The 18329-nt window shown below is 46.3% G+C and overlaps 1 protein-coding gene across 1 annotated transcript; it reads right to left on the bottom strand.

Annotated features, from left to right (window-relative positions):
• Positions 1-356: 356 nt before the first annotated feature.
• PHF12 (PHD finger protein 12) lies at positions 357-18091 on the bottom strand. The gene is made up of 13 exons (XM_009701796.1): positions 18005-18091; positions 16041-16428; positions 15346-15466; positions 14070-14202; positions 13206-13370; positions 12401-12562; positions 10498-11314; positions 8275-8397; positions 6765-6908; positions 4613-4711; positions 3971-4053; positions 2164-2302; positions 357-1525 (listed from the first exon to the last, which is right to left on the bottom strand). Exons 1-13 carry the CDS (start codon positions 18053-18055, stop codon positions 1191-1193), a joined length of 2760 nt encoding a protein of 919 aa, XP_009700098.1. The 5' UTR covers positions 18056-18091; the 3' UTR covers positions 357-1190.
• Positions 18092-18329: the final 238 nt, after the last annotated feature.

The raw sequence follows: 18329 nt of genomic DNA on the forward strand, positions 1-18329 counted from the left end.
CCACCTTCCCCCCGAGGCGCAGACCCCATCTCTTTTGCCCAGAGGCGGTAGAAATCCATCCTTGCAAACGTTCAAAGTCAGCCTGATGGAGCTGAAGATGTCCCCGCTCATTTGGGGGTGTGTGTGTGTTTGGCTAGATGACCTTCAAAAGTCCCTTCCAACCCAACCCATTCTATGATTTTACAACCCATTCTATGATTTTACGACCCCATCCCGGACCACCAGCATCCTCCCGCATCCAGCCCACGCCGCCTCCATCCAGGCACAGCCCCGTCCCGCAGCTCGGGCTCCTCTTCTGCGGTCAGACGCCCTGGGGAAGCTCCAGGTGGTGGTGACAAGAGTTACGACAGACAGTCAGAAAACAGAATGTGAAGTATTTTTTTTTATATACAGAATACAGGAAAGTTTCTGTAAAGTCTAAAACGTTACAATTACTATGTACAGTGGAACTAGCTGTTCTGCTGCGGGGAGGTGGCATATAAACAAAAGAGACAGACAGGTTACGACAAACGATCTGCTACAATAGACAATTTGAGGAACGTCATACCACATGTAGCACTGTACACAGCTTTAAAACATTGAAAAATGCCATCACTGATGTATTTACACAGAATCCAACACTTTTCCTTATTTGAAATAAAAATAGGATGGACACCAGGAAAAGAACTCATTTCTCACTGCCCATAATACACAGTAGCTACTTGTAGTGCAACCATAGCAGGGAGGGATGGGAAAAATAACTGTGGGAAGAAGAGCGCTTCTTTACATTAAATAAAACAATGATATTGTATAGATTTGCTGTATGAAAACTGTATTTCTCTTTTTAATATAAAACTATTGTCACTGGCACAAAATAGAACAAGTTTCTGATTATTTTACAACTGCATGGGAACTATCTGTCAGAGAGAGTCCTCGAGTCAGACAGCGGTCGCCCCTCGCTCTGACGCGTCCTGCTCTCACTGCAGTTTTCCTTTTAAAATGAAATGTATAGTACAAATATATGTGCAAATGCCCCTAAAACTTGAGCAAAAAAGAAAAATTAAAAAAAGTTAAACGTTCTTCATTTCATGCAAACGGCGTGTGAACAGTCTCTGGGCCGACACAGAAAATCCCACCTCGGTTTGTACATTTTTGCATTGCAAGAGTCTGAGGGCCTTTTCCTTACTCCAAAGCTCTCTTCCTAAAAATTCCTAGGGAACTGAGTTGGACCGCAGCACGGGCACCTGGTGGGGTTTCAGAGAAAGCTTCTCCTCCAAGTCCATGTCTTGTACTAAGGCAGCGTCCCCCTTGGGCTGTTTGGTCGCAAATTCGGTAATGCTGAAAACAAACTGCAGGCAGCCCAGCTTGATGTAACTGCCGTGGTGGAGCAGAGCCGTCCCCTCCCAGCCAGCCCCGCTGCCCCCTATTAAGCTGGAGCTGCTGGCTTTGCAGTTACAGGGTTTCCGATGCTGCCCTTGTGCCTGTGAATTCATCACAGCGGTTTCTTCATGCGGCTCCTCTTCTTGTTTTCTGCTTTTATGTCGTTCTGGAAAAGAAAAAAATAATTTAAGATTCCAGCAGGCCGGTGGCAGCTTGTTTTCATCAATGGGGGGGCTACTGCTGAGGTGCCTCAGGGGTAAGATCCGCCGGCCACGAGGCATTTCAGTTGTCTGCCGTGAACGGCTGATAAAGGGGAAACTGGAATCTCCCCCTATAATCTATTTTGGTGGCCAAAAAAAAAAAAAAAAGTAAAACAGAGGAAGCTGATCAGGTGGAGAGCAGGAGTAAGCCCTGCGGGGATGGGATGCCTGTAGCACAGCCCAGATCGCTTGCTCACAGCCTGGGAGGGGAGGACATGGATGGGGAAACCCCTCAGTTCAGCTCTGACCCGGCTGCTTGCTGGAGCTGACATCGGGCAAGAACCTGGAGTTTGGTTAACTCCAGCACTGGAGGCAGGAGTGGAGTTAACAGCAGAGCACTCTGCAGGCTGAGACACTCCCCAGCCCGCAAAGTCTGGTGTAACCCAGGCTGAGGCCCCACGGAGAAGCTTCCCCTTTTCGCAAGAGGTGCGCCAGCCGCTGCCAAAAAAGGGGCACCAACAAGGAATCAATTTGCACCCGCTCCGCGCCCCCTCTAACAGTTCCCTGTGGTGTTACGTGGGGCTGGTGCTGTCCCAGCACTCACTTATCACACTCTGCACTTTGGCAACAATACTGCTGGGAGGAGTCGGCGTCATCTTCTCCGAGAAGTCACACGAATACAGAACGTTGTCCACCGTCGTCCCATGCTCACTGTAGTTCAACAGCTCGTAATGTTTTGTATTCTGAAAAAAAAAGGGAGGAGGAGGGAATTGAGACATCAAGTCAGAAGGGCTTCTGTCCATACACACCTTCGGAGCACCGAAACACAACCCCTCTCTCCCTACCGCTGTTGATGGTTAAGTAAGAGCCGTTAAATATCTTCGGGCTTCAGAGACCACCAGCCTGACCCTCGTGCATGGCTGATGCTCACAGAACAGCCAGCTTTCCAGCAAGAGCTGCCTGCCAGCAGCTTGGAAGAGAAGTGGGTTTTACCTACTGCACTTGAACCAGCAGATCTTTTGGAAACAGGGATTCCAACCAATTCTCACAAAGCGAGCACACCATTTTAATGGGCGCACTAGATGCAAACTTGGCCCAAGACCTGTGCTTAGCAGGGAAGAGATGTGCTTTGGAAAGCAGAGACAAGATGGCAAGAGGGATGCCAGCAGGCCGCAGCAGCTGCAAGACAGAGACAGTCTGGGATTTACAGGCCTTTTGCAGACACTGAAGTGTCAGGAGATGTTACCATGACACACAGCATTACACAAGCAGTGGCACGCTCAACCGAGCTTTGCAGAGGATGTTGACAGAGTGAAGGAGATTTCAGGTTAGCTCACAGGAATCGTCTGAGGGCTGAAGACCTTCTCCCCCAGGGACCATAGAGCTTTAATCAAGTTACAAAAACTCCCTGTGCACAGGGGAGTAAGTTTTCAAGTAACCTGCTAGACTGCACAGACCAAGGCCAAGCATGGGCTGCCAATGGCCTGAAGCAGAAACAGCAGACAGAGCTAAGGAGGGGGGAAATTCTCCCTCCAGAGCAGCCACAGCCATAGAAGACCTGCTGGAGTATGGAAGAAGTTCAGTGCCTAGAGCCAGATTTAGGATTGACCACTGTGAGGAGATGCTTCAACACAGATTTAAGGTCTGGATCCTGTTACCGAGTGCGTTCTGCAGCTTTTAGTGCACTGGAGGAATGGCTAAAGCCAGCTGTAGGTTAATCCTGGATCCTGCGCAGTAGCTGGTTGACAAATGGTGATATCAAAGACTCTATCTTGCTTCAAAGACCGTTTCCATGCTAGGAGACATCTCCAGTGACGCTTTTACTGGCAGACCCACCAGTCTATTTACTTCAAGAACAAACTAATCTCTGAACTGTAGTTAAGGAACAACTGTAGACCTCTGTTTATGCCGAGAGCTTAACTGAAATTTTAGTTAAATAAATAATTTATGCAGAGTACTGCAGACGGCATGAGCACGTTGCACCACGATCACACCTGAAAGAAACAGACTCGGCGCAGTTCCCTGTTTTGTTCCAGCTGAGGTTCGATGTTGACACGTAAAGTTTACCTTTTATTAACAACACAGCTGGATCAAAAAGCATCGAACCATTTCTATGACTTTTTCGTTCCCTAGACACCAGCAGTGACAGAGCTTACTTGTGGTCAGTCTTTGTCCACAAGCAGTTAGCTCAGAGAAATCATGCTGGCAGAGCTCTGTGCTTCAGAAAAGGGTTTGACAGAAAACGCTGACGCAGCCTTCACTGGAGTGAAACCATTCACAGCCCCGGCTCTTACTTTGTAGTCCACAAAGGAGCACCACACAAAGACAACCTGCTGCCTGCATCTCCAGCTCCCACTGCCATGCATGCCAAATAATAAAAATCGAAAAAACCAACCCACTCAGGCACTCACCTCATCGTAGAATATGCAGGCGTGTTTGCCAGACACATAGTTACAGTGACCATAGTTTGTAAGGCACACATCCATATCAGCTCCTGTCAACGGGGAGGACAAAACAGGCTCAGTTCATTTCAGAAAAAAAAAAAAAAAACCAAACCAAAACTGTCAGGCAGCAGAGAACAACAGACAGAATTAAACTTCAATTAGCAAAACAACAGGGGAGCAACTGCCTTTGTCCGTGCTCCCAGGACTGCATGAATAATGCTGCGATAAGCCACCGAACAAAGTTTCAGTGGGGGAAGGGAAGGCTAGCAGCTCCATGAAGGTTGAAGAGCATTTCACAGTTACTGGGTCTATCCAGAGCACCAGAAGAATCTAAGTGGAAAGAAATGAAACCCGCAAGCAAACCCCCAAGTCAGGCATTAAATCTCCAGGACAGCCATTCTGCTAATGTTGATACCAGCCAGGTTAAAAAGGTGCAACAGCACAAAGATTCAAGTGGATGGGGAATTTCCACATTTCTTGGTGGCAAAGAATCCCAGTAAGCAGCCACAATGGGTCTTTTTTCTTCAACACCCACTTGGCAAACACTCAGGGAGGGTCAGGGAGAACCACCCTGATTCTGAAAAGTCAGGGCAGGAAAAAGCTACTCACCTGTCCCAATGTAGAGGGTTCGATAGCACATATTGACCGCACCCCCTAAGCCCATCAGAGGATAGAACACCGCCCGGGCTTGCACTTCCTTTCTTTGCGCTGCAAGATAGAAAGAAATTACTTGAACAATGTTATCAGCTACAAAGGCTGCTTGACCCCAGTGTCCCCAGAGCTAGACTCTCCAGAAAGCACAGATCCTAAGGAGGATGCACTCCAATTCCCAACCCTCTAGGAATGTCTGTGCATTAAACATCTTTTTGCCAGTCATCGGAGAAAATTGCTCTCTCCAGTAACCCACACAAGCCATACAATTGGGGAACATTAATACCGAGTGTGCACAACGGAGCCACGCTGAGGAAAACACAAGCCTCCTACCACCAGCTTCTTTCTTAATCTCTTCCACTTGGGGTAATCAAAGAGCTGAGTCTTGCTGTCAAAGCGCCACTTAAAAAAAAAATTGGTGCTGGTGAATGTCACCAACTTAACCCCTGCAATTTCACTTCTAGTGAAGCTGCAGGAAAAGCACAGGGGTTGAACAGGGCTTGTCCAGGGACCGACCCAGCTCCCAGGACAGGATGATTTACCCAGTGGGTTCCTTTACCCTCAGGTCGGTCCCTACGGTACACCGGACAACGGCAGCTTCAGGGCTGAGCCTCCAGAGCAGCTCCCGGGCAGCCAAGTCCAAATCACATGTTCTCACATGCCCACACTAACTGGAGAGAAAATAATCTTCTGTGGAACAGTTATCAAACTCTGGTGGACCACACAGGCCTAGCCAGGATCTCAGCAGCTGTCTTTTGGAGGTAAGCCTCTTCTATGCACAGAGTTTAGGCCTCTCCTGATACTACATCTGCATGACAGTTTTACACCAAAAGTGTGAAATCAAAGAACAGACCGTGAGGATTACGAGAGATTGTCTGCAGAGCCACCCATGTCAAGAATATTTGCCACACTGAGTGGCACCACTGGACGTGCAGCACTCAATGCAGCTGAAATGCGCAGGTTCCCACCTCTGCCCAGCCGCCCTGCGCAAGTCCTTTTGGCTGTCTGGTTCTGCTCGCTCAACAGGGCTCACTAAGGGCTTTGGATCTAATATTTCATCAGCAATACTAAACAGTCAGCAGGATGCATCAATTCCTGCCCCAAAAGTGTGATGGGTTAAGACAGCATCAATCCGCCTTTTGAAAGGCAGTCTGCTGAAGAATTTCCAGAACTCGTCTGTTACGAGCAGCACAGGAACGCAGCTCATATCACAGCCTGGTGCTGTGTCCTACAGCAGCGTTCAAAAGAAGATTGACAAAGCATTTACAGAATGCTGTGATGCTACAGTAGCAAGCGAGCAGGCAAGCACGGAGTTTCAGAAGAAGGTTATCGACAGCTAGCAGACTTTCAAAGATCTTATCTTGGATATTTACCCCCAGGCCTAGCAGAGGGGGAGCAGACAACTGCTCCCACAACAAGACTGTCCAGTTAGTGCTTGAAAGCAGATTAAATGGACTGGCTGCAGGCGGAGGAACATGAAGCCACATTCCCCCTGCAGCTTTAGGTGTTTGCATGCCAATACCAGTGACCATAAACAAAGCCAATGCTGAACTCGGGAATCTGGAGATTTCCAACAGAAGCGCAAGTTGTTTTCCATTATTTGCATTAGTTGCATGTAGTGTTTCAGCTTGACAGCGATGCTACTCTGAACGGGCAATGACAACGTCACATGTGTAACTGTGGCCCAGTCCCTCCTGTTCATGCGCTCCTCTCACAAGCAACTTCTCCAGAAAGAGAGAGGAGGAATTCATGTATTTCTCTTGCCCGTCTCCAGGGTGAGAGGAAAAAACAAAAGCAGCTGAACCTTCCCATCTCTTGCTAATTCTAAGATTAATAAAACACAACTTCACTAAAGATTTCCAGCAGAAAATCAGAAGTTACTGAAGGTATTTCCATTGCTGTAATTTGTAAATAATTAAGTAGAGGGACCTGAAGGAGTTTCTGGCCAGTGGATATCCAGAGCGGTGGGATGAGAGGAGAGGAGAGGAACGTAAAAGGCAGCATCAGACAGATACCAGAAGAAGAGGGACATCTCCTTCGATGAACAGGCAAGGGAGTGCCAAAAAAGCTATGGCTCAACATAAACCAACTATTCTAGGGCTGCTCTTACCTTCAATGTGGTTTCCCACAGGAGACTGCTGATGGGAACTGATACTGCTCGCTAGAGACTGAGCTTTGGAAGGAAAGAGCTGATGTATTCTCTGCAAGGCCAGAAACTTGATCAGCTGCTCATCCAGCATATTTATCTCAATCTCTGTTAATAAACAAAAAGCAATTAGTAAGTTATTCATGGAAAGGGTGCGATCTGAGCTGCAGTGGATTTAACTGTCCCACTTTCACACTTGCCATTTGCTTCAACAGCAAAGACTTGACAAATTTTGCAATATCAAGAATCTTACATACAGGTGAACTTTTACTTCATATCATCTCCTGTGAGCAGCGTGTGAGGAGAGTGCCAGTGATGGCCAGAGAGCTACAACTGAGGCAGCAAGCAGAAGTTTAGGGGAACAAGGACTGACAGAAGTTGAAAATCTGCTGTTTTGGCTCAGAATCAACAGGTCTGCAGAGGTGGACATCGCAGCCCTTTGGGCAGGGGGTTGGGTCTTTCTTGTGTAGTTCCATTATCTAGTTAGAAAGTGTAACCCTACATTACAGAGGAAAGCTGTAACCACCTTTGAAGCTGCTACAGGCTCATTCTCGAGTCATGTTTCATAGCAGCGTCAATCAAATCGAACAGGGCAATTCAGACAATATTATTAACAATCTTTAAAGCAGATCTGTTGCTGATAGCTTTGAAGTATTTATATTTGTAAAGCCCTACAGAGGTCTGCTTTCTGGCAGCAAGCAGGCTGGCTAACCTCCTCTTCCAAGAGCTTTCTCCACATCAACGACAGCTAAAATGGCAAGCAGAAGCAGCAGAGCTGTAACGGCCTTTCCTGATAGCAGAGAGGTAGTCTGGGCAGGCTGAGCAGTCGGGGTTCACCCAAGAAAAGAGGGTCACACTGGCAACGCCAGAAAGGCTGTTCTTCAGATGTAGAAGAATTCTCTGGCAACAGCCTCGCTATGCTACTGATGATTGCTGTTCAGCAATCTCCTCCTCCTGAAGTCACTCCACTAAGGTTTGGCACTTCTTGCCAAGTGCAACAAAAGGAAAATAAAAAAATGGGCCAGTCTAGGAGAAGACCGACAAAAGCAGAAATAAATCAGAAAATTAACTGACCCATTAGAGTATCACCACTCAGGTGACTGCTCGACTACAAGATCTGTTGTTGTTGGACTTTATGCCCGTCGGGAGCAGCTCTGGATTGCAGCTAGCACCACAACATGGCAGGGCTGCAGGTTTGTGCATGCGAATTCCATCCGGAAAGCAGCCTGTGCAATAGCTTTGTGATCGCTCCCCAGAAAAGCTTCAGGCAGAAACACTTCATTGGCCTTGCTGCCTTGGCAACACTACAAGTAGGGAAGCATGTGACATATTTAAGGTAATGTATACCCAGCCCCGCCCTCACCTGACTGCAACCCTTCTTTATCTCTAGAACTTTTCCTTAAGCAGAGACAGAATGCTCTAGGGAAGCAAACACACAGGCCTAGCAGAGACCGATAATGAACGAAATACTCACCGCCGTCCATAAACGCTTTCAGGGAACTGGTGAGGTCCAACATAGCTGCAGAGTTTGAAGTGAGCGATGAGGGTAGAGTTAAAGCGCTTCCTATGGATAAGGTGCTGGGACTGACCTTACCATCTACAGAGAAAGACGGTGTACAGAAGATATGTCACTGTGACGTTCGTGAGACATGCACCCAGCCCTCAGGCTGCACTTGGCTTCCAAGCTGCTCAGAATGACTAATTTTGCTCATAGTCATGTTCTGAAAAAGGCCTGAATCAGAGGCCATTAGCTTTCTTCTGCTCACAGAGGGACTAGTGTGTGCCTCCAACACAGAGCCCGCTTCTGCCTCTCACCTCCAGTTGTCACGGGAATTCTGGACCTATACATTTGAGCTCCTACTCCCTGTTTGAAGCAGCGGGAATGACAGACTGTAAGCGATGTCCTACAGAGACCAGAAAGATGAGCACCAAGTCCCCAGGAGCTTGAAGAGCTTACTTATTAAACCTAGAGACATTTGCCAAGTAGCTTGTCTAGGTCTCAACACACATAAAAAGTACAATTGCCCCATTTTTATTTCTGCACAATTATCAAGTATGGGGTGTACCTCACTGTCCGGTAAGAATGTGACAGTCATAAAGAGATTATTTACAAAATAAAATCCTACTGCTTTGGCAGTGACCATGCAGCTGAAAGAGGCAATGGCTAATGCCAGGTAAAAAAAAAAAAAACAAACCCCCTTTAATGCATTGTTGGTACCAAATCTTCTTGAGTTGGTTTACTTAGAACTACTACAAGCCTGAAATTTATGGGAAAAAAAAAGGTCATGAATAATTTGTATTTTTGTACTCGGCAACAAAATTTGCACACCGTAATTTAAGATTTGTTATAAATATATATGCACATCACGTTAGACAGAAAATCTAAATATTTACACATTTCTCAAGAGACACTGCACCAAAATAATGTTTTGATCTGTGTTTTGTAAAACAGAAGCTTTGCACTAAAAGCAATTATTTAACATCTTAAGTAACTGCAAAATTACGTAGGATTTGCAGCGGTCTTCAAACCACAAGCGAGAAGTTTTCTATAGTATGGTCTCATTTCCTGTACCAAAATTTCTCCCAGTCCTGCATTTCTAAGCAGGGCATGGTCAAACTAGCAGCCTCAGAGTAACCAAGCTCGTTCAGCAATAAGCAAGGAGGCCAAGTACCCCAGGGACTGCTTCCAAACACGAGGTAAAGCTCAGAAGTTACTCATTAAGGAATTTTAAAAAGAATAATAAAAAGATGTTGTTGCCTCTGTTGCTTGCAATCACCAGATCTGAGCCACTCCTCACAAGTCTGCCACTGCGCAGCTAAGAACTGCAAGAGAAGTGGCAGACAGCTCTGTCGCATGCTTTTCAGCGACTACTTCAACCCAACCTGCACAAAGGGTTTACTTTACCAGCTTGAGTGTTGAGCTGCTGTGGGAAAAGGGAAGAGAAGGAGAATGCTTTAAGTGAAAGTTTATTCTAGCAAAATTCGAGTTATGGGCAGTTACTCTGACTTCAACGTCTATCAACATCTTTGACTTGATGTTTTTACACCGAAGAATGGGTGTATACAGTTTAACAGCAAGGTTTTTGGGTACAACTTAGGACAGAGATGGTATATCCAAGTCCATAACTACCCTGCATTAACAGACTACCAGATACTAAATAGACTGCAGCTTCCCAAGTCTGCATTTCTCTAACCTCAAGGCTGTGCAGCTGAAGACTTCAAACACATCTGTACTAGGGGACACAACCATCACCAGAACAGTTACCGTGTACAGAGATCAGAGGATCAGATGCCAGACAGCTGCTCTTATGAGAAGAACTACCTTGCAATCGAACTAATGCTTTAAAACAAATCGGTAGTTTTAAAGCATCATTGGAGCAGTCAGCTGTCGAAACAGCGAGACAGCAGCCAACTGATTCAAAACTACTGCTGCTTTCCAGAATTAAACTGATCTACTATCCTGCTTCTCAGGACAGAGTTCCCCTCTCGGGTACATGCAGCCAGCAAAAACACATCCCGTGGCTCCCACGAAGGGATCTAAGACAGAGGAGACCTGAGAAACTTCTCCCGGCTCTCCACAGAAAGCCCAATTCCCAGTTAAATGAGGGCATACTGCTAGAGCCTTGAGGTTGAGAATAACATTTACCCTGAACACCTTCTCGGCCCCCAGGGCCAAGATCAGCCGTTCAGCACGTACCTGAAGGTGGTGCTGGTGAACAGAATCTGTTTGTGGACCCAACAGCAGAGATCCCATCTCCTGCAGCCTGCGGAGGGGTCAGAGCCCTCGTGGCACTCAGAGGGGAGCCCATAGATCGCAGGTCTGCTGACAGCGGCGGTCCTATCTGTGTCTGCACATTCTTCCTTTGCAAAGTGCTGGTGGTCTCCAGGCTGGCACAGGAGCTCGATATGGACATAGGCATACTTGTGACCGGCACAGAAGCCCTTTGTGCACAAGAAACGGGTCCTACTATGTTCTCCGTTTTGACAATGGTTCCAACGGTGTGATTCAGAAGTCCACAACTCGCCGGGGGCGTGAGGGGCCGAGGCCACGTTTGCCGATGAGACAAAACAGGTATTGTGTTACCAGATCCGATTAGCCTCTGGGAGTCAGTCAACTGTGCTGAAGATTCGGACGAAATGCCATAGAAATGAGGACCGTTTACTTTAATGTCAGAGGCTGTCGGTCCATTCGAAGTCCCGCAAGAAGACACCTTCTTGGATTTATCTATACAAGAGCTGCAGTTGACATCTTCCTGTGATAAAGTCTGCTGGGATTGCGAGGAGCTCAAGGAATTCTGGGTGGTAATCCCTGAGGTGCAGGATGACATGGAATAGAGGGAAGGTGTGGGTGCCTTGTCAGCTGCCTGGTAAGGGTTGGCGAGTGAGCCGTCTGCCACAATAACAGGCTTAATATCAGCCTTCTCTGTTTGTTCAGAGTCCCAAAGCGAAGTCATCTGCTTAGCAGATAAATGTTTCAATATGCTGCACTGGAGCGCAACAACACTACAGAGCCACTGGGAGGAAGAAAAAAGTGCAGGTTAGCTCCACTGGCAGACAGTGCTCCAAACCTCAACAGTTACTCCATCGTTCACCCAGCTCGAAGACATTCAGCTGCCTCACTGTGCTGCTGACCGCTCAGACGCAGCCTGGAACTACAGCATCTGCTCTGATGCCCATCTAGAATCAGGAGAAAATTTTGTCCAGAGGTACAAAAGCACAACCAGAATTACGTACTGTTTCTCTCTGTGCCAGGGACGATACACAGAGGAGCTAAGATTAAAGGAGGGAGAAGGCAGCAGACGCATTTCCTCACCCCCAAACTCCTCCTCCTCTTCACTTGTTAAAGTGTTGCAACTCTTCAGCTAGTTACAAGTACATCTTTCACTACTATGGGCTTCTATCCAAACACAAACCTCCGACTTACTCTGCAGCATGCTGGAAAGAAATGCTGATCTACCTCATGCCAAAACTGGGGTGGAGAGCACCTCTCCTTTTACACAAGGGAGAGGAAGACCAAAAGGTTTATTTGAAGTTTTAAGCTCCATGGTGAAGGTGCACCTGACACATAGAAGAACCCCACCTGAGCTAACAGAAGGACTCGACTACACCATCGACTGCAAAGCAACATGCCTTCGCGTTGTGGAATCTGGCAAGAAGTTTCATACAAGATTTAAACACTCATTTGACCTTGATTTAAAAGTCCAATTCTATCAGCAATAGAAAGCAGCCCAGAAATGTGACGTTAACATACAAATAAACGTGTCAGAGAGCAGCCTTACATAATCAAAGTGGAAAGTATTTCCCCTCAGCCAGGAAATAAAGATGACATCTAGACAGAAAGCCCTCGACTCCACTCTTAAGGCCAGAAGACTATTTCACCACTTCCCTGAAGTGTCAAATGAGGAGTTTTACATTTCACCTGGAAAGCCAAAATGAAGTTTTAATGGGCAAGGGTGTCAGAGACAAGACAAGCTATCACCTTCAAACATAATTTTGAGACTGGTTTCCTAGACAACTGCTCTGATCATGACTGAAATGGAAGAGGATCTTTGTACCAAAGCAACTACAGACATAGAGTCCAAGCATTTGACTTCATTTACCTCCTGTTGTTCTGTCTGGCTGGCTAAGTGCTCAGTGTTCAAAAGGTGCTTCTGCAAGGGTTCCTCAGGGATCCCGTTACAGATCAGCTCGCCATCTCTAATTGCTGCAGGCGCAAGTAACGGGGGTGGAAGCCGGTATTGGGACTTTATAGCATCAGGAACCTACATTGTAGAGAAAGAAGATCACACATGAGAACAATTACTCAAGAATGACTACTTAAACAAAGTGCCTAACCAGCACTACGCTTTGTGTTTGCCACTTTCTGACCCAAAGGAACCCTGCAGACAATACATTAGAAGTTTCAAGGGCTGAGTAGTTTAAATTGATGCAGCCACACTGAAATTAATAGGTTTTATTCCCTTAGGTCAGGCATGACTTCAGCACAACGTGGTGGCTACAGCATAAAAGAAGTCATGCAAAAAAGGCCAAGTAAGAAGGGAAACCTGTATGGCATTTTTCAGGCATTCTTGCAGCAAATACTCTTCAGAGTTTAACACAGCAGCCCCAATTCTGACCGTAGGGCCACCTTCAGGAGGTTCTGTGCTGTACTTTCTATGCTCCCGCTAGATTTAAAGGCTTACCTGTAACAGTTGAGCCTTATGGTTGGTGGAAACAGAGCTTCTTAAATCCCACACGTAGCGAAAAGTAACTGCTGACTCTCAGACCCCTCACCAGCACGTTAATTCAGACCCCATCCTCTTCCTCCTGCCCCCAGAGGCTATCCCTATGGGGCGTGCTGGTTTCCCTTCCAAACTAGAATACATATACGGGGATTTTCACCAACACCTACTTGTTTACACATACCTTCAAACCTTTTCTCTTTACTGATTGAAGAACTCTGCGATTCGGAGGGTGTTTCTTATGGATTCGGTTTAAGAAATCCACTTTGACAACATGCTGAGATATGGTGTCCTGGAACCGGTCAAATACTCGGCACCGATTACTCAGAGTCAAGTTCTTCTGGTTCAGCTGGGTGATCAGATAATGCCACAGGAGTTAGGGATCTGCGGGTCACTCTAATGTACCCTAAGACTCTCATAACACCTCGTAGCACTGGCAGTACAGCACCAGCTCAGCTTTAGACTATTTGTTTCCTGCAGCACTAACCATTTCTGTTAAAGGGCACATTGCTGGAGATGAATACAAAAGCATTTAGAGGCCTACTAAGCAGCATCAATGCTCTCAGAAGCAGTTTGTCTGGGCACAAGCCCTTTGTTTCAGCCCCCTGTTTCCTGAGTATTTAAGTCTCAAGTACACTGCTTTTCCACAAAAGAAAACTCCCTCTTGGAATGAAAGTTTTTTGGGTTAAGCATGCAAAGAATTACTTCCCCTATTTGTAGCACTGTGCTGCTTTGTATCACAGTTCTGGAAGCTCATCTAGATCTTAAGAAGTCCAGTCCGAAAACTAGACAAGCTGTCAGTGAGCCACAATCTGAGCTGTCAGCTTCAGTTACAGGAAGGAGTTCCCCCATCTTTATATTTTATTGCAGATAGTAGCATCATATTCCTTTGGAGAGTGCGTTGCTTGCAGCAGGAGCTTTACAAGCGTTACAGGGAGCAATAAGAGCTCAGAAGCTGTTTTATATTTGTTGTACTTTGTCCTTTAATGGACCTGCCAGGTTCCACTCCAGCATCCGGTTACCATACTGCAATCATAGTCCTGCTTACCACCACATGTTCTATGTGATTTGGGCACATCCATCTACCCAGAGGCATGGCAGTAAGCGGTGGCTCCAGACAATCCATGTGGAACAGGAGTGGGCAATAATCACACTGAATTAGAGGTGCCACTCTGCAACTCCTGCAAAGAGAAAGCCATATCTTATTTCCCATACAGAATACACAGTACAAACTGGACACACAGGCAAGCTCAGCTAACCACTTTAGCTTGTCTTTCCCCACCAATTCCCCTACACTCTGTTACTTGCATCTAAAATTAGGCTTCTGATGTGTAACTTGATCTGTATGGACCTTCTGCGAGACCCACTCAAGGCAAAACGACTTGCCCATGCACATGAGGGTTTCTCGCTGCAACAGAGGTCCTCTGGCAGGAAGAGATGCCATTGCTGGAAAGCTGTAAGCACCTGTCAGATTGACGTTGGCAACTTCTCAAGTTGACCTTGTGCGTTAGTTCTGAGTGGCTTTGTTTAGAGCCAAATTCAGAGATCAAAAGGAAATCTCAGATTTAGGCTATGACAATTTTGCTCAGATAAATTGTGTGTGAAGTTGAGACATTTACTTCAGTAAGATGTTCTCAGAACAGATCTCAAGACTCCAGAAAGCTACTACATCTGATTCCCAAGGCTTTAAGGAAGTCTTCGCTCTATGACAAAGTCATCAGCTGTTCTCCACAAAAGCCCACCTGAGTCTCCAGCCCACTTCCAGAAACTCACTCTGACTGGGGTCCTGAAAGAGGGTTGTTGTTTTCAATGACATTCTGAATTGGGATTTATATGTGCATTTTTTTATGCAGTTATAAAAAACAGCAGTATTTTGTACTGGTTTTCAGATTTACTATTTCAGCACAATATTCCTATTTGCCTTGGGCTTATATGGCTCTCAGCAGATTTCTATTTCCTAAAGGTCACCTCCTTGCATACTTCCTTCACGAACCGTAAACAAATCTCTTCGTTTTCTAAACTGCCATTGCTTTAGAATTTTTCTTAGTAGAAAAATACCGAAGACAAGATGGCTCACTCTCTTCAGGCTACATTTTAAACCCCTTTACAGCCACGCAGGGCTGCAGAAGCCACACCTACACTTGCCATGGTTAAACATCTGTTATTTAGCAAAGATGACTATTCCCCCATTTGTTTAGAGGATCATAAGCAAGTAATGAAGGAGAATGGGGAAAGGGAAGAGGTCATCTACTCTTTTCACCAAGAACTTTGCTCCTGTAAAGGGTGCAGCTACACCAAACAGCTTCCCTGGAAGAGTCAAGTACCTGTTACATGTGAAGCAGACTTTCACCGGCAAGGGAACCAAACCATTGTGGTCTAACTCGTGTTGTGCTTTCTTGACATTCTTTCCTGTGGTTTCTTCCTTTCTCCTCCTCTTACTAGTACCTGAAAGTAAATTTTAAGAGGCTTTGGGTTACCCACATAGCAGAGATTTGCTTTCTGGTAGATACACATAATCGTCTCAGGCAGAGGCAAACAGAAAAGGCAAAGAGAGCTGCTTAAGGAACCCTTATCAACCACTAAATCTAGCCTTAAGTGACAGAGACTGTCTTTAAAGGCAGGCATATTTTATACTTAATCATTTCAGTGACATCCTATACATTAAGTCACTACTTTGTTACTAGATTATGATGTCAAAAATCCTTGATTTTGATTTATGTAATTGGGATTTTTTTTCTTTCAGATTGATGATCTAGACCAAGGTGACAACAGCAAGCATTTATCACAAGCAGCAATGGAGGTGTAGCGTGTAGCAGCAGCATCCCCACAGCTCACATCTGAAAGGCCACCTGCTGTTGGGCAGTTGGAGGAGGACCAGGGATACTTCTGTACCCTCCGCTTTCACCAGTGAGCATCACTGGAGCCACAGCTACCAGGAAGTCAAGAGGGGAAAGAGGCAATATGGCAGCAGGATGCAACGGCAGACATCTTCACCAACCCTAGACAAGCCACCACTCACCTGGAAGTGCTGTGGTGCAGGTCAGTTCATTCGGCAACTGGAACTGCGTTGGGTTCCTTTCCATGGCAGCAGCAATAAGAAGCTCAAAGGGTCGCTTCAGCTGGGGCTGCCCACAGTCCATTTCTGCAATGGCAGAGTCATCATCCACGTCAATTATGTCCTCATCGACATCATTCTGCTCTGAGTTGGGGGTCTCGGTGCTGGCATTGGATGTGGGAGTGCCAGGCCGGCTTGCTCTCCTTTCCAAGATCCTGGCATGCGCATTAGCCCTGATGCTGCTGCTAGACCTGTCCAACAGGTCTGCGTCACTGGTGGGGGAGGTGGTCCTTTTCCCAGATTTGTCCACCAATCCATTTACCTGCCCCAGCTCTTTCTTCTGTTCTCGCTTCTGCACGACATGAACAGGCAGGCTTATCATGGAGGCCACAAACAAAGCACATCAACCTTGACAAATATGCAATCGAAGACAAACAGCATCTGAAAAGGCTTGAGCCACTTACTACAACTTCCCCTGTGAAGTCATTAAAGCCTCGACCTAGCAAAAACAATTTGATTGCAGCTAACGTACAGATGACGAAACAGCTGAAGGGAACCAAGCATGGGGAAGAAAATTAGCGTGTCTCTCTCCTTTCAGGATAGTCGTATTCCAAGTCCAGATCAGGACAACGTTTCACAGCATCTAGTCCTAAATACTTGACAAATGAGACAACTCTGTTTACTTTGCTAGCTAATGCTGAGAAACTCCACGGTAGACCGTTCATTGCCGACGCAGTCTATTAGCCCTGGCAGTGCATCCAAACCCATTACGGAACGAGGTCAGCTTGAGAATACAAGCACAATACACAAACAACACTCTGCTATCTCTTGACGACAGGAATCTTGAACAAGGTGGGTAGGGAGAACTGCAGCAGAGGAAAACTATACATTGCAATCACTGCAAGATCCGTTTGGCAACAGGAGGGGACACTGCATGGCCTAGTACGGGCAGCTGCGCACTGCTCCAGTGCCTGACAGCATCACCAATATGGAGGAACCAATCTACTCGATCACTAAAATGGTCTGCAAAAGGAGCAAAGTGTTATCAGGCAATTTTTAATACAGAAAAGTCAGGGATTTTTTCCTTTTTTTTCTCTCTCTTTTTAAATTTATTTTACTATTATTTTTTCAATTTGCAACCTTCATTTTTACTGTTGGCAGATGGTTGAACAGTACCCTTGAAACAAAACAAGGCAATCGCTTCAGGAACAAAAGGCTGAGTACACAGTTTTCTTCCAATGTGTTTTGGGTGTCACTTCAAGGGAACAGTTGCTAGATAGTTTGGTGCAGTTCCTAAACCCTCTGCTACGCATGTTTACATTGTGCAAGACAGCTTCCTGGAGAAAGAGCATCAAGGAGAAAAAAAAAAAAAAAAAGACAAGCCACAATCTTGCCCAATCATCTCCTCCCCATCCTGTTCAACAGCCCAGGAAATCATAACTCACTGTGATTTCACCCTCTGCTGATGTGCAACTGCTGTGAAGTCACACTTCTAAAAAACACACATTAACCAGAATCACAGCCCTGATGCCAAAGCTGTGTTAACATGACTCCTGTTTCGCCTGTAGACAGCTCAACTCCTCGAGTACAGGAGCCATTCCCATTCCCTCTATGCCCGACTTCTCCCTCCTTTCCAGAAGCGCGGGGAAGGAAAACAGTTTAAAAGGCACAGCTTGACAAGAACATATCAGGCACTTCAGTTTGCGTTCCTAGTAGTGAGGTTAAAAATATCAGGAGAGTCTCATCAAGACCCCTGAGTTTTCTTGAAGCCTGTTCCTAACAAAGCCCTTTGCAACTGCAAGCACAAAGAGCAACTCTGGTGGTATATACGTACACATTAAGGGGAGAGGAAGGTATAAAACATAGGATTCACGTTTCAAATGGACAGTCGGAAGGGCAGGGATCATGTCTGTTAGGAGAGGCTTTACCTTGCGGCGTACAGTGCAGCGGTGACACATCCACTCCCCCGGAGGCAGCATTTCCTCGCTGAGCGGAGGGTTGCTACAAGAGAAATGGAAAGCAATGCTTTATTGTTATTTCTGGAACGCCTCTTCCCACATACGTGCAGCCCAAGTCAGGGTAGCTCTGCAGGTTCTGCTGCCAGGCGTTTGCTCCTTTTCTTTACGGTGATGCTCCCTGATTTTCCTCCCCCATACATCCAACTCAGCAAGACACCTCTCAGAAGCTTGTCTTCCCTGACACCCATCTCATCGCCAGGATGCAGCACGCTCCATGGTTTTAGAACTGAATAGC

The sequence above is a fragment of the Cariama cristata genome, unplaced genomic scaffold (assembly GCF_000690535.1).
Source record: "Cariama cristata isolate BGI_N322 unplaced genomic scaffold, ASM69053v1 scaffold34466, whole genome shotgun sequence".
Classification (NCBI taxonomy): Eukaryota; Metazoa; Chordata; class Aves; order Cariamiformes; family Cariamidae; genus Cariama; species Cariama cristata.

Coding starts and splice junctions, on each gene's coding strand:
- PHF12 (XM_009701796.1), bottom strand. CDS start 18,055: ATGCTGCCTCCGGGGGAGTGGATGTGTCACCGCTGCACTGTACGCCGC. Junction 14,203..15,345: donor GTCTGCTTCACATGTAACAG/GTACTTGACTCT, acceptor TTCTCTTTGCAG/GAGTTGCAGAGTGGCACCTC. Junction 13,371..14,069: donor ATCACATAGAACATGTGGTG/GTAAGCAGGACT, acceptor CTGATCACCCAG/CTGAACCAGAAGAACTTGAC.